This window comes from Canis lupus, chromosome 6 (assembly GCF_003254725.2).
Source record: "Canis lupus dingo isolate Sandy chromosome 6, ASM325472v2, whole genome shotgun sequence".
Taxonomy (NCBI): Eukaryota; Metazoa; Chordata; class Mammalia; order Carnivora; family Canidae; genus Canis; species Canis lupus.
The window spans coordinates 908,705-931,758 of NC_064248.1; the positions used below are offsets into that span (position 1 = coordinate 908,705).

Genomic DNA, 23,054 nt, shown 5'->3' on the forward strand with positions numbered 1-23,054 from the left:
GGCTCCCTGCTCAGCAGAGAGCCTGCTTTTTCCTCTCCCTCTGCTGCTCCCCTGCTTGTCCTCTGTGTGTGTGTGTCTCAAATGAAAAACAAAAACAGAATTAAGAGGATTTCAGTATATCAACAGTTTATTAATATAATTTTAAAAAAAAGAATTTGAGGAGATTCTTTGATAGTGGGAATTTGACCACAAAAATTTAAAAGCCTTCCTACTCTTTCTTGTCTTAGCCCCCATATCTTGCCAATCCAAGTGCAGATACATTTTGTGTATGATTACACAAGGCTGTATGATTACTTTCTTCCTAATCTAAAATTGTTAGCCTAAGTACAGGAGCAACCAGAGAGTATAGTCTGTAACAGTAGTCTTAAAAATGGAGACATCAGTTAAATTTCTCTAAATCATCCCATGTGTTACTACTAATCAGCACTGTCAGTTTTGTTGATAAATACACTGAATGAGGCATTTTCCATTTCATTTGACATCTGTCATCTAGTAGGTGGAGGCCAGGAATGCAATTAAACATCCTGCAGGACAGGACAGTCTCCTACAAAAAGGATGATCCTATCTAAAATATCATTAGTGCCAAGATTGAGAAATCATGACCAACAGGTGTAGCCTACTTTGTTTTCAAAACTTCATTAAAGATAAAACTAGACTCCTGCCAAGATGGAGTGCCCACACTCAGCCCGTCTTTCCTACTGATTACACATAAAAACCTTGTACGCAAACACAATTCAGGTGTCTGAGGGCTGTGAAAAGTAAATAATAGACAGACTAGGGTGGGAAATAGTAGAAGAATTAATACAGTTATGAGTTTCCTGTTCTGTTATTTTCTCCCAGATCCCCTCGTTTACGCTTTAGAGCGGTGTGCTGGGGAGTCCAGCAGTGTGCTGGGGAGTTCCCCCCTAAAAACTTCTTTCAGGCTTAAAGGATGCTAGGAAGGGGAAGGGTCACTGTAGAACAAAGAGTGTGGGAGGAATCTCCACCCCCCATGCTTACTCCTTTTTTCCTTCCCTTCTTTTCTTTTTTTTTTTTTTAAAGATTTATTTATTCATGAGAGACAGAGAGAGACGCAGAGACAGACACAGGCAGAGGGAAAAGCACGCTCCCCGCAGGGAGCCCAATGTGGGACTCGATCCCAGATCCTGGAATCACGCCCTGAGCCAAAGGCAGGTGCCCAACCGCTGAGCCCCCCAGGCATCCCCCTTCTCTTCCTTTTTACACTCTAGGCTCTCCCTCTTGACATTGGCAGCAACACATGGTTCCAGATAAAAGAATAAACATTAATGGGAAAGTGGCTAAAAGTTTAAAATAAAGAATAAAAACCAATAATAAAAGGTAGGAAGCTAAATAGGATAAATTAAAGTAGTAAAAAAAGGTTTTAAAAAAAAGTCTTCCCCCAAATCTTTTTTGTAATATGTTCTACTCAAATAGAAAAAGTAGGCTAAGATATATTAACAATAATTACAACCCATAATTAAAAGATTGAAGGAACTAAGCTATAAAATAAGCAAAAGCACATGACAGACGTGTGGGTACAGGGAATGAAAACATTAATAAATTAAAATCTGGCCTCCACACTGTCCTATGTCTCTGCCCCCCACCCCCCACCTGCTCTTCCATGGCTGGTGGTCCCCTGGGCACCGACTTCAGGGATGGGAGCTGGGAGCAGAAAGAACTCCGGTGTGCACCACCATCCTGTCTGAATTGGAAACTCTTATTCCCGCTATTGGCCAGAAATTGCTGTCAAATTAACCTGCCTCAGTTGTTTCTTTCACGTTGCTCCAGATTGCAAGCAGAAACGCACATTGGAGGGCACATTCCCTCCTTCTTGTGTGGTTCTAGTGGTGCTGACAACTATTCCCTATTACTCCCTAGTCTTTGTGACACAGGGAGTGCATTTATAAGAGCCCACCACTTGGTGGTCGTTAGAGACAATGAAGTAATTTTTCTCTGAGGGAAATGAATGGTATTTATGAGATTAAATTTTATACCCTGCTCTATCCTCTGTGCTAACTAGTAGGTATAAATGTCATAAAGGTGCTGTAGATGTTTATAGCTGTTGAGGATTTATATGCCATGGGGACTGGCTGCTCTGACCTACCTATATGTGGATAGATTTCAGCAGCTGTAGTTTGATATCCAATACAGTGATGCTTTGTATTGTACCCACTTTTCCAAAAAGCAGTATGCTTTCTAAACTGACTTTAACAGGGTACTAGAGGAAGAGAATCAGGAAAAACTCTTTGTAATTATTCAACGAGCTCATGAGGAGTTTATCATTGTGATTAAAAGCATTGATTTTTAATAGAGTCAGATTGGATTTCAAATCCTCCCACTGTCACTTACTGTCTATATAATTTTAGGCAAATTATCAAACTTCTCTCAACGCCAGTTCCCTTCCCAGTAGTAGGGATGAAAAGATGAAAAAGAAATAGGCTCATGGAGCACAGAAATAATGCACATAGTGTTTGGTTCATGGTCATGCATCCTGAAAGAATGAGCTAGTGCTTATGTTTTTTTGTGGTCAGATTTTTTTTAAGATTTTATTTATTCATGAGAGACACACAGAGAAAGAGGCAGAGGCAGAGACACAGGCAGAGGGAGAAGCAGGCTCCCTGCATGGAGCCTGACATGGGACTCGATCCTGGGTCTCCAGGATCAGGCCCTGGACTGAAAGCGGCGCTAAACCACTGAGCCACCGGGGCTGCCCAGATTTTTTATATATTAAATTATCTGCCATAGAAGGGGTTAGCGAGGGTACCGCTGTAACTCGATAGATTAAAAAATGATTATTCTAATGCTTCTTTTATGGAATTGTTTCTCATTGGAAGCAGTGTCTTTTCTGCTTTATAGATATCATTGAAATGGATTCAAAGCGTGTACCTCGAGATAAGTTGGCCTGCATCACCAAGTGTAGCAAGCACATCTTCAATGCTATTAAGATCACCAAGAATGAGCCAGCCTCAGCCGATGACTTTTTACCAACTCTCATCTACATTGTTTTGAAGGGCAACCCCCCACGTCTTCAGTCCAATATCCAGTATATCACCCGCTTCTGCAACCCAAGCCGATTGATGACTGGAGAGGATGGCTACTATTTCACCAATCTGGTAAATATTTGATTTCTTGGAATTACAGAGAAGAACCAATGAAAGTACTTATTTTAGGGATGTAACAGATCACTTACGGTCTAGTGACTGTTTAATGCCTCTGAGTTGAGCTGAGAATGCTTGCTTGGTGTCACATAGCACACGTGACCATGCAAATTCCTCACCTCTCAGTACTCGACCAGAAATTGTGGTACTCGTATGGAAAACGTGATAGCCATGTGGAGGATCTCTGCTGCTTGTTGGCCATCGCTCTCCTAGGTCCTGGGTAAAAGGGCCATTCACTTAGTTGGGTTGTTTAACCATGAATGAATCAGATCATGGATTTTTATTTTTTTCTTAAAGGACTTAAGAATTATTTTTTGTTTTATTACTATAAGTGATCTCTTAGAACTGAATACTGAGATTTTAAAAGGGTCAGCTTAGAGCATGTGAAATGATTTTCAAGTACTGTTAACAGTGCTAATTGATCCTAGGCAAGACAGGATTACAGTATATATGTCTAAGTAGTAAGGCTGAGTACTTTCTTTTACTGACGACTACACTTTGGTCTGTTTGCTGTAGACTAGGTTTACTAGTGAATTTAAGCCTCAAAACACCCTCTGTGCTTTCTTTCCTATGTTGGAAGTTGTATAGGGTAATAGGGAAAGAAAGCTAATGTTACATAAGGAAGCGTTTCTAGTAAATTGTCTAAATAGATGGTACTTGAATCTCTAAGACGTCCAGAAATTTGTTATGATTTGTTTTTACATCCTAAATATGTATTCACCTTTGTACCTAATTTTGTATTGTGTTTTCCTTTAAATGGGTTCCCAAAAGTATATAAGCTTCCAGTCCCTCAAAACCTGGACCTGTCATTCATCACCCTCAACCATTGGGGTTCAGCTGCTCGACTTTGGAGAGCTCTTTTCCTTTTTTCAAGTTTTTATTTAAATTCTAGTTAGTTAACATACAGTGTAATATTAGTTCCAGGAGTAGAATGTAATGATTCATCACTTACATACAATACCTGGTGCTCATCTCAAGTGCCCTCCTTAATATTTTTTTTTAATTTTTATTTATTTATGATAGTCACAGAGAGAGAGAGAGAGAGGCAGAGACACAGGCAGAGGGAGAAGCAGGTTCCATGCACCGGGAGCCCGATGTGGGATTCGATCCCGGGTCTCCAGGATCGCGCCCTGGGCCAAAGGCAGGCGCCAAACCGCTGCGCCACCCAGGGATCCCCTCAAGTGCCCTCCTTAATATCCATCACCCATTTAACCCATCCCAGGAATGCTCTTTTTCAGAACAATGCTTTCTCCATTATTTGCGGTATTTTTTTTTTAAGATTTATTTATTTATTTGTTTGTTTATGGTAGACAGAGAGAGAGAGAGAGAGAGGCAGAGACACAGGCAGAGGGAGAAGCAGGCTTCATGCCGGGAGCCTGATGCGGGACTCGATCCCGGAACTCCAGGATTGTGCCCCGGGCCAAAGGCAGTTGCCAAACCACTGAGCCACCCAGGGATCCTCCCATTATTTGCAGTATTTCTCATCCTTCCAAACACATGGTCGTTTAAACTATACTTCCCAAAAAAGTTTAAGTGACTGAAGTACTCATTTCTTTTTTTTTTTAAAGATTGTATTTATTATTTATTTGAGAGAGAGAGAGCATGAACAGGCAGAGGGAGAGGGACAAGCAGACTCACTACTGAGCAGGGAGCCTGACACGGGACTTGATCCAAGGACCCTGAGATCATGACCTGAGTCGAAGGCAGGTTCTTAACCAACTGAGCCACCCAGGTACCCCTGAAGTACTAATTTCTTTTTTTATTTTTTTTTTAATATTTTAATTATTTATTCATGAGAGACACAGAGAGAGAGGGACAGAGACATAGGCAGAGGGAGAAGCAGGTTCCCTACAGGGAACCTGATAGAGGACTCGAACCAGGATCCTGGGATCACGACCTGAGCCGAAGGCCAATGCTCAACCACTGAGCCCCCAGGTGCCCCGAAGTACTCATTTCTTAACATAATTGAAACATGTTCTTGACTGCTAGAGAAGAGCCTTTTGGATTTACTTCCTAATCTAGGGAACATTAGATGATCTGAAAATCCCTGAGAAGTATGGGATGGAGACATGACTGGTAGTAGAAGAAATGAGCAGGACCAGGAGGTGTTTGAGGGTAGCCCTCATGGTCAGCAATGGAGGCTGCTGGTTCACCGCTTCCTGCCACTTCCCAGAGCCTTGACCTGCAGCCTTAACTATGTTTGCACCTTATTTCTCCATCTTCTTGTCTGATTCAGAGTCTGGCTTCTACTCCTGTGCTTCAGTGAAACTGCTCTAACAAAAGTGAAAAATCTGCCAGTTGTCAAATCCCATGAAAACTCTCAGTCTTTTCTTACTTCTTTTAACACTTTTGATAACTCCTTTGTTCTAGAACTTCCTATGTCTTTTGGATTTCACAATTCTACTCCTTCCTTGTCTCTTTGTAGGCTTTATGTCCTCTACTTCCTCTTGAATTGTGTTATTCCCTAGGGTTCTGTCCTCTGCATTTCTCTCCCTAGGCTGTCTCCTCTGGTCTCAGCTCTGCTGTCACCTGTACAGTGATGATGTACAGGCTTGTGTCACCTGTTTTGCCATCAGACTGAACTCCACTTCCAGTTATTTATTATGCCTCAAATTTAATTTGTTCAAAACTGAAACTGTTTCCCCATCAAATGATTTTCTCTTTTCTGATATGTACTCTTTCCACTTGTGGCAATAGCATATATCCATGCCAGGAATGTTAGAATCATCTTAGATTCCTCCTCTGCAACACCTCCATAGACACAGTGCAAGCCTGTGTGGAAGGGTCAGTCAGGTGTAGTAGATTTGCTAAATATTCCTTAAAGTGATTCACTTTTTTTGAGCAATAATGAAGGATCCTGGGAATGAGTTTCTCAGAAGAAATTCTGAGAGCTGCCTGTTTTCCTCTGTTTATATTGCATGCCTTGTGAAAATGCACATTTTTTTTTTTTTTTTTAATGTGAGGGGCAGCTGGTTGCCTCAGTCAATGGAATATGTGAACTCTTGATCTCGGGGTTATGGGTTTGAGCTCCATGTTGGGTATGGAGATTACTTAAAAAATACAGATAAAAATGAATAAATAAAAAATAAAAACATGAATACCGATCTTCCTTGTAGAAAGATTAAACCAGTATAAGAAAGTATAGCTAACAGGTGTCTGTCTGTTCAACTGAGCATTTGCCCCAGGATTTCTTTACTAATAATTGCTCCCATTTATTCATTGCCTGTTGCTGACCTGTGAGCTAATAAGCATGTTGCATGTGCTGGGCTGTTGAATTCTCACTAGAAATCTGGATGGTATTTCCTGTTTTACAGATGCAGAAACCTCAGAGAGCATAGGTAACTTTCCTAGGTTCACAAACTCTTAGGCTGTCATGTGACAGAGGTGACAACTCAGGTTGCCTGATTTCAGAGTTTATTCTTTAAACTATTTGATGTTAAAGGACCAAAAGTCCCCCAAGGACCAGAAGTCTGTGTGCCACACCGGTCCCGGAAAATGCGCCCAGTAGCTACCATGCCTTGAGTGAGCACTGTGGGGTGGGCTAGACCTTGAGAAAGAATGGCTGTATGGCACATGTTCCCCAGAGTTCCTGGCCACAGCAGTGATTCCTCTTCCTTGCAACGTGTCAGGGACACAAAGAGCCTCCAAGGTTGAGGAATAATTCATTTTTTGTCCACATGAAGCTCTGTAGTAGCCCATGTATAACAAACACCTAAGGTGCCTTCTCTAGTATTTCACTCTGTACAAGATCCCTGGACCTTTGAATAGCCCAAGGAGAGGACTGAATTTTAGACAGACTCAATGGCAATTGGCAATTTGGCTTTTCTTTTTTTTTTTTAAGGAAGAAATGTATTGTTTCAGATGAGATTATAAAGGAAACATGATTGGCTATGAGTTGATAATTTTTGAAGCTGAAGTCCAGTGTGGGTCATTAGACTGTTTCGTCTACTTTTGATTCCATTTTAAATTCACCATAATAAAAGGATTTAAATATATATATTTGAATATTTGTAGCTTTCCTCATATAACTATAGTAAATAACATTCTGGTTTTTTTTGTAGTGCTGTGCTGTGGCTTTCATTGAGAAATTAGATGCTCAGTCTTTGAATTTAAGTCAAGAAGATTTTGATCGATACATGTCTGGCCAGACTTCTCCCAGGAAGCAAGAATCTGAGAATTGGTCTCCTGATGCCTGCTTAGGGGTTAAGCAAATGTATAAGAACTTGGATCTTCTGTCTCAGTTGAATGAACGGCAAGAAAGGATCATGAGTGAAGCAAAAAAACTTGAAAAAGACCTAATAGAATGGACGGATGGAATTGCAAAAGAGGTACAAGACATTGTTGAGAAATACCCGCTTGAAATTAAGCCCCCAAATCAATCTTTAGCAGCTATTGACTCTGAAAATGTTGAAAACGATAAACTTCCTCCACCATTGCAACCTCAAGTTTATGCAGGATGATAAAAATTTACGTGGATAGTATTTATTTGAGCCTAAATTGTAGCTAGCCCTTATTATAGTCCATGATTGGGATCTAGACTATAACTTAATTGCTTATAAATGTCAGAGCATTTTTAAAGGTACAGTTTGTGGGGATTGTTTTGTTTGTTTTGTTTTTCCTGGCAGGGGAAGCATAGTAAATAATAAAATACTATTTATTTGAGTTAACTGAAATAGATTCATTTCAGGTTTATTGAAAGTTTTGTCTAAATCTATTTTTTTCTCCATGATTTTCCTATGTGCTTCCTCTGTGGCATTCACTGTGGTTTGGATTTGGGTAAATAATTGCCTTTAAAGGATAAAACAAATGAATGCTACAAAATATATGTTTAAGGGAATTCAATGGTACCACTATTCTACACTTTGAAATAATTTTATAATTGTAAAAGATAGAAGATATATTGATAAGTAAATATGTAAAATTGTAAATATGTAAAACAAAAAAAGGAATGGTGTCTGCTGTGCATGGCATTTCATGTGTTAATTTGTTTAGTTTAAAATGAAGTATATTGAATGTTTGCCTTTAACTCCATTTTATTTGGTTTGCCCCACTTAAATGAATCTAGAAGTGTTTAGACATACTTCCCTTAAAATGTTGCCTCCATCTTTAACAATATGTTAGTCTTGATTTAGGTTCTGTACAGTCAGAGACTGTGACACCATTGAGGTTCAGAATAATTTTTAGGTCACATAAAGTTACTATTCAGGATAGTCATTTGAAGACTTTGAACCATGCTTCTTGCACCTTTTTCCTCCACTCATTCAGGAAATCTATATAGAGTTCTTTGTAAAGGAGCTGGTCCTGGGTCTGGATCAGAAGAAAGGAATGAATAGGACTCCACTGATGAGAGCCATTTTTTTTTTGGGGGGGGGGGGGAGTTGTCTCTCAGACCCCTCACGTGCACAGGTGCCTTTCTGCCTCTGTAGCATATTTTTGACTTGACGGACAACCCAGACACATGTCATATAAACTTATTTCAGAGTTTCTCAACCTCAATACTACTGACATTCGGGGGCTGAGGATTTTTTGTTATGGGGGCTTCCCTGTGCATTGTAGGATACTTAGCAGTATTCTTGGCTTCTTTACCCCCTAGACACTAGTGGCACCCCCCACAGTTGTGAAAGAATATCTCCATACATTGCCAAATGTTTCTGGGAGTGGGAGGGTGGCAAAATCATCCCCAGTTAAGAACCACTGATCTGTTTCTTAAGTGAGGAAATTATCCTCCTGGTGGTTAATATAATGTAACCAAAGAATATTGCATTAAATGCACAGTACAGTTAACCGATATTCATTGAGATTTTACAGCCACTGGCAGTGTGGAACCTTTTCTAATCCTAAAGGAACCCTTCATAACTTAAATATGCCATGTATGATCCTCCGTCCAGTCACTGATTTCTACACATTACCAGTGCACCTGTGACTTTGTGAGTAATTTCTAGGGCACCATTCTGAAAAAAGGTCACATCACGCAAGTAGTTAAGGTTTCTTTGCTTTCCCAATATCTTCCTAATAGGGTACCACAAACTTCTGGTGCAGTATTTTGGAATAAATCTAGGGTGAGTATAAAACTTTATCCTATACTTAAATTTACATGTAAGATCCATCAGGTTAACACACCTGTTGTCATAAAGCACTGAAGATGTGAAGCAGTTAACTAAGTCACTGATCACTGAGCTCACATGGAGTCTAGTGAGTTACTATCAAATGCCTGTGAGAATCTGCACTTAAAAACCCAGGCCCAAGCGATTTCTGTAGAAGACGATCCCCTTGTTCCTTTGTTCTTTTCTATGTACTTTCTAGGTGCTAATCCAGGTATACACACTCTTAATTCTCCTGGGAATATACAGTTCTTTTAGTCATTGTACACTATATTTGTTAAATAAAACGTGCATATCGGCCTCCCATAAAAGCTGTCTTCTTTTGATTTCTTACATATCGTTAAGTTGTTGAATTGATTTCTTTGTATATCTCATATTAATTGAATTCTTTAAATATGAACTCTTGCCTTAGGTAGAGGCTTATATTTCTCTTAAGTCAGCTTCAATACTGTGTGTGGCCAGTTTCTGTCTTCTCAACAAGAATATATTGCTATTTTATGTACTATAAATATAACTGGAATAAACTTTTGGAACAGAAGTCCATATTAATAAGACTTCATGATCCATCCCTCTTCCAGCTAGATTTTTAGTTTTTTATCTTAGGAAAATATTCATTACTAATATTGTCATGTTATAGAATTTTCCTATTTAAGTCACAACCATCATTATTACCATTACCATTCCAAAAAAGGAAACATTAGTGACATTCCAGTTAAAATTATGAACAAGAGAAGGATGTTTGCTGTCACTAATATTCCCATTGTTCTGAAAGTTTTACCGCAAGTACTCAGTCTTAAAACAGAACTAAAACGGTCTTAATCTTTTTTTTTACTTAAGACTATATTTATTTGAGAGAGCATGAGGAAAAGAGGGTGAGAGGGAAGAGAGAGAAGTGGACTTCCTGCTCAGCAGGGAGCAGGACATGTGGCTTGATCCCAGGACCCTGGAATCAGGCCCTGAGCCAAAGACAGATGCTTAAACTGACTGAGCCACCCAGGCAAAGGGGCTTAATCTAATCAATATAGGGATGTTCTAGCCTCATTCATGGTTGAGGAATGAACTCAAGCTAAGAGGCTTGGCATTGGTTTTGAGTTTTGGCTTCCACTTAGATATTTATTAGCTCTTTGGCCTTGGGCAAGTCTCTCGTGTTTCACATCCCTAATCTGTGAATTGGGGATAATAATTGTGCCTGCTTCAAGGGCTCATGAGGATTAAATGACTTGCAGTAGTACCTAACAATGCTAAGTGCTCAAGTGATAGCTGTTATGTATAGGTGATTCTTCTATGTAGAAAAACCAAGAGAACTGATATTGAAAACTTAAATCTCACTAATCTCACCCCTATAATTATCATTTTAAGAATATTTAATTTTGATATAAATTGTTAAAATTATTATGGAACAAAAATAAATGGAATCATACAGTATGCAATCTTTTCAGATTGAATTTTTCCACTCAATATATATCCCTTGAGACCCATCCAAGCAGCTTTACAAATAGTTCATTCCTTATTTATTGAGTAGTAGTATTCCATTGTATGAATGTACCACAGTTTGTTTAACCATTCACCTGTTGAAAGATATTTGGTATCCATTCAGTCCAAAAACTGATTTTTTAAAAAAAAGATTTTATTTATTTGACACAGAGAGAGAGCACACAAAGCAAGGGGAGAGGGAGAAGGAGAAGCAGTTTCCCCTGCTGAGCAGGGATGACTTGAGCCGAAGGGAGATGCTTAACAGACTGAGCCACTCAGGCATCCCTAAATTCTTTTTTAACTGTTGAGTTCACAGCATTTTTTAAAAAGATTTTTATTATTCACGAGAGACACAGAGAAAGAGAGACAGAGAGAGAGAGAGAGAGGCAGAGACACAGGCAGAGGGAGAAGCAGGCTCCATGCAAGGAGCCCCATGTGGGACTCAATTCTGGGACTCCAGGATCATAACCTGGGCTGAAGGCAGACGGTCAACCGCTGAGCCACCCAGGTGTCCCGATAGCATTCTTTTAATATCATGGATATCACTTGTTGGTTAGACATAATTTGCAAAATTTTTTTGCAGTCTCTGGCTTGTCCTTTCATTCTGTTAATAGGGCCTTTCATAGATGGATCATGCTTCTGGTGTAATGTCCAAGAAATTTTAGTGTAGTCCTGAGATTCCAAATATTTTCTTCTAAAAAGCACTATATAAGTTATAATGTATAGTTAAGTGGAAGTCCTTCTACTCCTCCTCATTCTTCCTCTTCATCTTTTGCACTATGGATGTCCAATTGCTACAGCACCATGTGTTCAAAGTCTATCCTTCCATTGAATTGCTTTTACACCTCTGTAAAAAGTCAGTTGGAAAAAAAAATCATTTGGTTATACTTGCTTGGGTCCGTTTTGTGTTCTTTATTCTCTCTCATTGATCTCTATCCCTCCACTAATACTGCACTGTCTTGATTATTGCAACTATATAGCAAATCTTATAATTGGATAGTGATTTCTTTCACTTTATTCTTTCAAATTCATTTTTAAAGATTCTATTTATTTGTTCATGAGAGACACAGAAGCAGAGACACAGGAAGAAGGAAAAGCAGGCTCTCTGCAGGGAGCCTGATGTGGGACTTGATCCTGGGACTATGGGATCACTCCCTGAGCCAAAGGCAGATGCTCAACCGTTGAGCCATCCAGGAGTCCTTCAAATTTGTTTTAGCTGTTATAATTTCTTCGCCTTTTTCTTTCTTTGCCTTTTCATATGAATTTTAGAATAAGTTCATGTATATCTACAAAAAATCTTACTGGGATCTTAATAGGAATTTCATTAAAGATATAGAATAGTTTGGGGAGAATTGATGTCTTTACTCTGTTGAGTATTCCAACACAGTATGCTTCTCCATGTTTAGCTTTTTCATGATTTCTGCATCAGCATTTTGCAGTTTTCAGCATAGATGTCCAGAACATGGATTATTATACTTATATAACCTTAATAACATATTGGTTTTTGAGCGTTTGTAAATTGTATTTTATATTTGGTTTCCACCTGTTCGTTGTTGGCATTTTTTTGTTTCTACATAACTTTATTTTTAATTAAGTGCACCAAATGTTTAGCATACTTCACTGCAAAGTGCCTATTTACTTTCCACTTATATTTGTATTCTTTGCTGATATATTTATCTTTTTTTTGGCAAATATTTATTCTTCTTAACATTTTAACAAAATCACCAAGGGAACTTTAAGAAAACAAATAGAAAGCTGCCAAAATTTGTAAAGTGCATCATCTCTAAAGCACATCAACTTTAATAGTATCTTGAAGTAAAGGCAGAAATCTTCAATACCAAAACGCAGCCTGGAGGATTTGCCAGAAAACTTCAAGATGCTAGCAATGAGTTTCCACAGCTGCCATTCTGACATTTTAAAGCTTTGTTGAAATATAATTCACCATAAGATCATTTTTTACATTGTAAAATTCAGCATTTTAAATACATTCACAAAGTTGTGAAACCATTATCACTAATTCCAGAACATTTTTTGTCCCCACCAAAAGAAACCCTGTACCCATTAGCAGTCAACTCCCATTCCACCCCCGCCCCCCCCCGCCATGCCCTTGAGAACCACCAATATTTTCTGTCTCTATGGATTTGCCTATTCTGGACATTTCATATAAATGGAATCATATAATATGTGGTATTTTGTGTCTGGCTTCTTTCACTCAGCATTATGTTTTCAAAGTTAATTCATGGTCTAGAATGTGTCAATGTTTCACTCCATTTTATGGCCAAATAATATTCCATTGTATGCATACACTATTTTTATCTACTCATCACTTGATGATACGGGTTGTTTCCACATGATTTAATAGATTCAAAAAATCAAATTTATTTTAGGATAATTATCAATTCACATGCAGGAATAAGAAATAATAGAGATCCCATGTACTCTTTAAACCAGGTTTAAAAAAAAAAAAAAACACCAGGTTTTCCCAATCCCAAGGTAACATCTTGCATAACTATGGCATAATACTATATGCAGGAAATTTACACTGAAACAATACACTGATTGTATACAAATTTCACCAGTTTTAAATAGCATTTGTGGTTTCGTTCTAAGCAGTTTTATCATGTGCAAATGTGTATCATCACCACCACAGTCAAAATACAGAACTATTTTACACCAAAAGGATCCATCATGATGCTGCCTTATAACAACATTCAGCTCCCTCTCCACCCCATCCTGAACCCCTGTAATCCAATCTCTCTGTCTCTCTTTCTCTGTGTCTCTCGTGAATAAATAAAATCTTTTTAAAAAATGCTGTGAACTCAACAGTTAAAAAAGAATTTAGGGATGCCTGAGTGGCTCAGTCTGTTAAGCATCTCCCTTCGGCTCAAGTCATCCCTGCTCAGCAGGGGAAACTGCTTCTCCTTCTCCCTCTCCCCTTTGTGTGCTCTCTCTCTGTGTCAAATAAATAAAATCTTTTTTTAAAAAATCAGTTTTTGGACTGAATGGATTAAAGATTTGAACAGAAACTTAACCATAGGGGAAAAAAAAAACATAGAAGATCTATACAAAGCCATTCGGAGGGACAAATGACAATCTTTTCCATAAACGGTGTTGGGAAAACTAGAAATCCTCATGTGAAAAAATGAAGTTGGACTTTACCTCACACCATGAACAATTAATTCAGTGGATCAAAGACTTAACATAAGAGCTAAAACTTTAAAACTTAGAAGAAAACAAAGGGAAATACTCATGACATTGAATTTGACAGTGATTTCTTGAGTGTGACACTAAAAGCACAGAAGACAAAAGAAACAATGGATCAGTTGGACTTCATCAAAATTTAAAACTTTTTTAAAAAAATTTTATTTATTCATGAGAGACACACACAGAGAGAGAGAGAGAGAGAGAGAGAGAGGCAGAGACACAGGCAGAGGGAGAAGCAGGCTCCATCCAGGAAGCCTGATGCGGGACTTGATCCTGGGACTCGGATCAGGCCCTGAGCTGAAGGCAGATGCTCAACCCCTGAGCCACCCAGGCGTCCCCAAATTTAAAACTTTTGTGCTTCAAAGGACAGTAACGAGCGTAAAAAGACAACTCACAGAATGGGAGGGGAAAAATTTTTAAGCTGTACATATTTAATATGTAGCTTGAGGATAATTATACATCTATGAAAACATCACCAATATCCAAGCCATAGACATATCCATCACTTCTCAAAGTTTCCTCTTGCCCTCTTTATTATGATCATTAATTTGTATTTGTGTGTGTTGGGGAGTGGTTTCTACCCTCTCAGAAAAATTTAAATATATAATATAGTATCGTTAGCTATAGGCACTATGTTGAATAGTAGAACTCCAGAACTTATTTACGTTGTGTAGTTGAAATTTTATTTTATTTATTTTTTTTTGTTTTTTTTTTGTTTTTGTTTTTGTTTTTTTTTGTTTTGTTTTGTTTTTTTTTTGTAGTTGAAATTTTAATTTGGCCATCACCTTGCCATTCCTTCTTCTCCCAAGCCCCTAGAAATCACTGTTTTACAAGAGATTATAGTTGCAAATTAAATACTTGATAAGGGTTAGATATCCAAAATATATATAAAGTACTCCTACAACTCAACAACAACAATAATAATTAAAAAAAACAGCAACCTGGGATCCCTGGGTGGCGCAGCGGTTTAGCGCCTGCCTTTGGCCCAGGGCGCGATCCTGGAGACCTGGGATCGAGTCCCACGTCGGGCTCCCGGTGCATGGAGCCTGCTTCTCCCTCTGCCTATGTCTCTGCCTCTCTCTCTCTCTCTCTGTGTGACTATCATAAATAAATAAAAATTAAAAAAAAAAACAGCAACCTAATTCAAAAATTGACAAATGAATAGCCATCTCCAAAGAAAATACACAAATGCCCATAAGCACATGAAAAGATGCTTAACATTAGTAGTCATTAGAAAAAAGCAAATCAAAATCACAGTGAGGTACCACTTCACATCAATCAGGATGGCTATTGGCAGAAAGGCAGAAAGCAAGTGGTGATGAGGATGTGAATTTGGAATCCTGGTGTATTGCTCTTGGGAATATAAAATGATGCTGTCATTGTGGGAAACATTTTGGTGGTTCCTCAAAGAGTTAAACACAGGATTATTATATGATCCAGGAATTCCACTTCTAGATGTAGTACCCAAAAGAACTGAAAGTAGGGATTCAAATAGATACTTGCTGTATTAATTTTTATTAGTAGTATTAATCGTTAATTATAAATAACTTGTATTATACAAAATAATTAATTTGTATTACAACAAATACCAAAAGCTGAGTAGCTTAAACCACAGAAATTTATTTTCTCACAGTTCTGGAGGTTAAAAATGTGAGGTTATAGTGACAGTAGGTGACCTCTCCTTGGTTTGTGGATGGCCATCTTCCTGTGTCTTCACATCATCTGCCTTCTGTATATGTCTATGTCCAAATTCCCTCCTCTTATAAAACACCAGTTATACTAGATTAGGGTCCACCTGAATGTACTTATTTACATTTAATTAGAATTGTAAAGATCCTATCTCCAAATGTAGTCACATTCTGAAGTACTAGGGGTTAAGACTTCAACATAGAAATTTATGTGGGAACACAATTTAGTTTTCAACATTTACACATTAATCCTTATAGGAGCATTATTCACAATAGCTAAAGGGTTGATACAACTCAAATGGCCATCAAGAGATGAATGAATAAATAAATTTGCTTTATGCAGTGAAATATTATTCAGGCTTAAAAAGGAATGAAATTCTGATACATAATACATAGATAAACTTTGAAAACATTATGCTAAGTGAAATAACCAGAGACAAATGTCAAATATTGTAGAATTACACTTATATGAGGTAACTAGAATAGGCAAATATATAGAAACAGAAAATAGAATAAGGGTTACCAAGGGCTGGAGTGAGCAGAGGAATACAGAGTTATTGTTTAATGGTACAGAGTTTCTGTTGAGGAGGATGGAAAAGTTCAGGAAATGGGTAATGGTGATAATTGCATAACATTGTGAATATAATTAATGCCACTGAATTTTGCACTTAAAAATAGCTAAAATGGTAAATTTTATGAGTGCTTTACCATGTTTTTAAAAATGTAAATAAAAAAAGAGAAGTAATAGGAACTTCACTTGATAAAAGGGAAAATGAACCCAAGGAAAAAATAAAAACATGGAAAAAGAAGAGAAAAAGTATAGAATGCTATAGCCACTCTAGAAAATAGTTTGATAATGTCTTTTTTTCAAGATTTTATTTATTTATTCATGAGACACACACACACACACAGAGCGAGAGAGAGGCAGAGACACAGGCAGAGGGAGAAGCAGGCTCCGTGCAGGGAACCTGATGCAGGACTCGATCCTGGGACTCCGGGATCACGCCCTGGGCCGAAGGCAGGCACCAAACCACTGAGCCACCCGGGGATCCCCCTGATAATTTCTTTAAAAACATTTACTTACCATCCAACCCAGCAATAGTACTCCTGGGCATGAAAACTCTTGTTCAGGCAAAAACTGTGCACAAATGTTAATAGCAGCTTTATTTTGAATAACTCCAAACTAGCAATGTTCCATGTGTTTTTTCATGGGTTAGACTGTGGTACATACATACAATGGAACACTACTAAGCAACAAAAAAGGAAGAACTCTTAATACATGCAACAACTGGAGTGAAAAATCCAACTTCAAAAGTTACATATCATATGATTTCATTTACATAACACTGTTGAAATGATAAAATTATAGACATGGAGAAAAGATCAGTGGTTACTAGAGGTTGGAGACAGGGGTGGAAGGTAGCATGAGGGAGTTGTTTTGTGAAGGTAGTTCTTGATTTTGTGCTGTATCTTGTTTTTGGTGATAGTTATACAAATATATACATGCTATTAAATTGCACAGAACTGCATATGTGTGCAAACCCAAATAAATGCATGTTAAAAGGGTGAAATGGGAATAAGGTTTGTAGATTATACCAATATTGATTTTCTGGTATGGTACTATACTATACTTATGTATGGTATTACCATTGGAGGCAGGTATGTACAGGAGGTCTCTCTACTATTTTTTCCAACTTCCTTTGAGTATTTGAAAATTAAAAGTTTAATCATGCTGGATATCATTATTTCAATGGTTTATAAGCTTCTTTTTGATATGACAGGTGCCCAGGGATAACACATTTGGACAGAGCCAGCTTCAGTGGTAAGACTTTTTCTTTTCTTTTAAGACGTTTTAATGGTAGAATTAAGTCTAGATAAGAATGACTGAGGGAGGAGATGTACAATTCCCAGCCCACTGATATGTACGCTTCACCTTATTATAAGTGATGGCGTTCCACTCCCCAATGGTATTCTACTGTATTACCAATTTTTGGTAAATAATTAAACTAGAGCTTCATCTCATACTATCATAAATTCAATTCCTGGTGGATTAAAGAGACACGCATAAAAATACAAAATGGTGAAAGAACTAGTATAAAATATATGTAAGTATTCCCTTTACCTTTTGTTGTTCTTAAACTGTTTTCTTTATGCATTTGTAGAATGCATAGTCCATAAAGGTGGTTAAATTGGGGAAGTTCTTTCCATTTATAACACCAATTAGGGATCCCTGGGTGGCAGTTTAGCGCCTGCCTTTGGCCCAGGGTGCGATCCTGGAGACCTGGGATCGAATCCCACGTCGGGCTCCCCTGTGCATGGAGCCTGCTTCTCCCTCTGCCTGTGTCTCTGCCTCTGTGTGTGTGTGTGTGTGTGACTATCATAAATTAAAAAATAAATAAATAACACCAATTAAATATAACACTATTAAATGTAAATGGATTATATTCCCCACCTCAAGGCATATGGCTTTCTGGATAAAAAGAAGATGCTGGGGGAAAAAAAAAGAAGAAGATGCTGGCTACAAAAGACTCACTTTAGCTCCAGGAATACACATAGACTCAAAGTGAAAGGATGGAAAAAGACACTCCATGCAAATAGAAACCAAAATAGAGAAGAGGTAGCTATATTTATAACATACAAAATAGACTTTAAGAAACAAAAAACAAAGAAAGTTATTATATAATGATAAAGAGGTAAGCTCAACATGAATATATTACAATTGTAAATAGACATTTACAATATGCATCCACCATGAGAGCACCTATGTATATTAAGCAAATGCTAACAGATTTGAAGGGAGACATTGACAACAATGCAACAATAGTGGGGGACTTGAATGCACTTTCAACAATGGATAGATCATCCAGATAGAACATCAGTAAGGAAACATTGGATCCGAACTACATTTAAACCAAATTGGGGGGAATCTCTGGGTGGCGCAGCGGTTTGGCGCCTGCCTTTGGCCCAGGGCGTGATCCTGGAGACCCGGGATCGAATCCCACGTCGGGCTCCCGGTGCATGGAGCCTGCTTCTCCCTCTGCCTGTGTCTCTGCCTCTCTCTCTCTCTCTGTGACTATCATAAATAAATAAAAATTAAAAAAATAAAAAATAAAAAAAATAAACCAAATGGGGGAATCCCTGGGTGGCTCAGTAGTTTGGCGCCTGCCTTTGGCCCGGGGCACAATCCCGGAGTCCCAGGATCGGTCCCAAGTTGGGGTCCCAGCATGGAGCCTGCTTATCCCTCTGCCTGTGTCTCTGCCTCTCTCTCTCTCTCTTGCTATGTCTATCATAAATAAATAAATTAAATAAACAAACAAACAAACAAACGTAAATAAACCAAATGGGCTCCACTGATATATACAAAACATTTCACCCAACAGCAGCAAAATACACATTCCTCTCAAGCATGTGTGGAACATTGTCTGGGATAGATCATGTTAGACCACAAAATAAATTTTAGCAAACTTAAAAATGCTGAAATTATACCAAGTATCTTTTCTAACAACAATGATATGAAACTTGAAGTCAGCAACAGGGGGAAACCTGAAAAATTCACAAATATATGAAAAGCAGGGATCCCTGGGTGGCGCAGCGGTTTAGCGCCTGCCTTTGGCCCAGGGCGCGATCCTGGAGACCCGGGATTGAATCCCACGTCGGGCTCTCAGTGCATGGAGCCTGCTTCTCCCTCTGCCTATGTCTCTGCCTCTCTCTCCCACTGTGTGCCTATCATAAATAAAAAAAAAAAGAAAGAAAGAAAAGTAAACTACTCACTCCCAAACAACCAATGGATTCCCAACGGAGAAGTCATAATATTTTTTAAACAAATTCACATAGAAGTAAACTCAGCACCACAGGACTCCTAGTCCATACCACCTACGTAGCCAGCCAGCCAGGCCAAGTCACCAGGCACACACAATCTATACTGGGACTAATCATACTTCAAGTTTAGGTGAAGTACTGTTTCACCTAATTCAGAGAAACAAACACAGAAAGTCAAGCGAAATGAGAAGACAGGAATATGCTGCAAACAAAAGAAGACAAGAAACTCAGAAAAAGAATTAAGTGAAACAGATAAGCAATCTACCTGATAAAGAGTTCAAAGTAATGGTCAGAAGGATCCTCATCAGACTGAAGAGAAGAAGAGTGGATGAACTCAGTGAGAACTTCAACAAAGATATAGAAAATATGAAAAGGAACTGATCAGAGTTGAAGAATACAATAACTGAAATGAAAAATACACTAAGGAAATCAGTAGAATAGAGAATGCAGAAGAACAGATCAGTGATCTGGAAGGCAGAGTGATGGAAAGAATTCAGCTGGACAACCAGGAGGAAAGAAGAATTTTAAAATGAGGATAGGTTATAGCATCTCTTGAATAACATCAAGTTAAACAAACATTTGCATTATAGGGTTCACAGAAGGAGAAGACAGAAAGAAAGAGACAGAAAACTTATTTGAAGAAATAACATCTGAAAACTTCTCTAACTTGGCAAGAGAAAGAGACATCCAGATTCTGGAAGCACAGAGAGTTCCAAACAAGAGGACTCCAAGGACTCCAAGGGGGTCACACCATGATACATAGTAATTAAAATGTCAAAGATTAAAGATGAAGAGAAAATTTTAAAATATGCAAGTGAGAAGCAACTAGTTATGTACAAGGGAAACTGAGCTATCAGCTAGTTTTTCAGTAGAAAATTTTCAGGCCAGAAGAAAATGGCATGCTATATTTAAAGTGACAAAAGGAAAAAAACCTGGAATCAAGAATACTCTACCTGGCAAGCTTATTATTTCAGAGCTGAAGGAGACATAGAATTTCCCAAAGGAGTTCATCACCATTAAACCAGCCTTGTGCGAAATGTTTTTTTTAAGAGTAGTTTTTTTAAGATTTTATTTATTTATTCATAGAGATGCAGAAAGAGAGAGAGAGAGAGAGAGAGAGAGGCAGAGACACAGGCAGAGGGAGAAGCAGGCTCCATGCAGGGAGCCTGACGTGGGACTCAATCCCGGGTCTCCAGATCACGCCCTGGGCTGCAGGCGGCGCTAAACCGCTGCGCCACCGGGGCTGCCCCCTTGTGCGAAATGTTAAAGGGACTTCTGTAAATGGAAAACAAGAGGCCATAATTAGAAGTAGGATGTTATATATGAAGCTCATGGAAATCATAAACCAAAAATATGTAATAGATATGCAAAAAATAAAGAGTGACAGAATGGATAAAAAAAAAAGTCCATCTATATGCTGCCTATAAGAGACTCGTTTCAGATGTAAGAACACATACAGACAAAAAGAGAAAGGACAGAGAAAAATATTCCATGCAAACAGAAGTGAAAAAAAAATTAGCCAGCGTAGTAATACTTATGCCAGACAAAATAGACTTTAAGACAAAGACTGTAACAAGAGACAAAGAACGGCATTACACAATGATAAGTAGATCAACAAGATGATGTAACAGTTTTAAATGTCTATACACCTACCATAAGAACACCTAAATACATAAAGCAATTATTAACAGACATAAAGGGAGAAACTGACAGTAATAGTAAGGGACTTTAACATCCCACCTACATCAATGATAGATTCATTTAGGCAGAAAAATCAATAAGGAAACAAAATATTGGGCAGCCCTGGTGGCCCAGTGGTTTAGCGCTGCCTTCGGCCCACGGTGTGATCCTGGAGACCCGGGATCGAGTCCCATGTCGGGCTTCCTGCATGGAGCCTGCTTCTCCCTCTGCCTGTGTCTCTGCCTCTTTCTCTCTCTCTCTCTCTCTGTGTCTGTCATGAATAAATAAATAAAATCTTAAAAAAAAGAAAATATTTGCTATAAAGACATACTAGTACTTAAGGGATACAGCAAAAAACAGTTCTAAGAGGGAAGTTTATAGTGATAAATGCCTACATTAAGATAATAGAAAGATCTCAAATTAACAACCTAATTTTAAACTTCAAAGAACTAGGAAAGTAACTAAGCCCAAAATTTGCAGAAGGAAGAAAATAACAAAGGAAGATCAGAACAGAAATAAAATAGAGACCAGAAAAACAATAGAAAAGATCAGTGAAACTAAGAGCTTTTTGAAAAGATCAACAATATTGATAAATCTTTAGCTGATTTAGGACAAAAAGGGAGAAAATTCAAATAAAATCAAATGAAAAAAATTACAATTGATACCACAGAAATGCAAGGGATTGGGGTGCCTGGGTGGCTCAGTTGATTAAGGCTCCACCTTTGGGTCAGGTCATGGTCCTGGGGTCCTGGGTTTGAGCCCTGCATTGTGCTTCCTGTTCAGCAGAGGATCTGCTTCTCTCTCTCTGCCCCTTCTCCCTGCTTGTGTTCTCTCTCTCTCAAATAAATCTTAAAAAAAAAGAAATGCAATGGATTATGAGACTTCTATGAACAATTGCATGTCAACAAATTGAATAGCCTAGAATAAATTCCTTGAAACACACAACCTACCATGACTAAATCATGAAGAAATATACAATCTAAGCAGACCAAGGTCCCTGGGTGGCGCAGCAGTTTGGCGCCTGCCTTTGGATCCTGGAGACCCGGGATCGAATCCCACATCGGGCTCCCGGGGCATGGAGCCTGCTTCTCCCTCTGCTTATGTCTCTGTCTCTCTCTCTCTCTGTGACTATCATAAATAAATAAAAATAAAAAAATAATCTAAGCAGACCAATAATGAGTAAGGAGATGAAATCAGTAGTTAAAAACCCCCCAACAAACAAAAGTCTAGGACCAGATGGCTTCATTAGTGAATTCTACCAATCATTTAAAGAATTAGTGCCAGTCCTTCTCAAACTCTTACAGAAAACTGAAGAGAATGGAACACTCCCAAACTCATTTTGAGGCCAGTATTACCCTGATACCAAAGCAAGATAAAAACACAACAAGGAAAGAATTACAGGCCAATATTCTGATGAATATAGATGCAAAAATTATTAACAAAATACTAGCAACCTGAATTCAATAGCATATTAGAAGGGCCATACAGCATGATCAAGTGGGATTTATCCCTGGATGCAAGTATGGCTCAACATATGAAATTAATCAATGTGATGTACCACATTAACAAGATGAATGATAAAAATCACATGATCATCTATCTCAGTAAATGGAGAAATAGTATTTGACAAAAATCAACATCCACTCATGATGAAAACGCTTAACAAGGTGTATATAGAGAGAACATACTTCAGCATAATAAAGGCCATATATGACAAACTCACGTCTAACATCATACTTGGTGAAAAATAAAAGCTTTTTCTCTATTTTCAGGAAGACAAGGATGCCCACTCTCAGCACTCCTATTCAACATAGTACTAGAAGTCCTAGCCAGAGCAATTCGGCAAGAAAAAGAAATAAAAGGCATCCAAATTGTAAAGGAAGAAGTAAAACTATATTTGCTGACAATTGATCTTATACATAGCAAACCCT

General features: G+C 38.2%; 1 protein-coding gene across 12 annotated transcripts in view; it reads left to right on the forward strand.

Annotated features, from left to right (window-relative positions):
- The window catches only part of LOC112646092 (BTB/POZ domain-containing protein KCTD7), a 95,147-nt gene extending 85,577 nt beyond the window's left edge, over positions 1-9,570 (forward strand). For 11 of the 12 annotated variants that reach the window (XM_049110782.1, XM_049110784.1, XM_049110785.1 and 8 more), the window contains 2 exons: positions 2,857-3,113; positions 7,220-9,570. In XM_049110782.1, the coding sequence (XP_048966739.1) occupies positions 2,857-3,113; positions 7,220-7,618 (656 nt within the window). In that variant the 3' untranslated portion in view covers positions 7,619-9,570. Of the gene's footprint in view, positions 1-2,856; positions 3,114-4,726; positions 4,891-7,219 lie in introns of all 12 variants that reach the window. The other variant, XM_049110786.1, reaches the window with a different exon arrangement.
- The last annotated feature ends 13,484 nt before the right edge of the window (positions 9,571-23,054 follow it).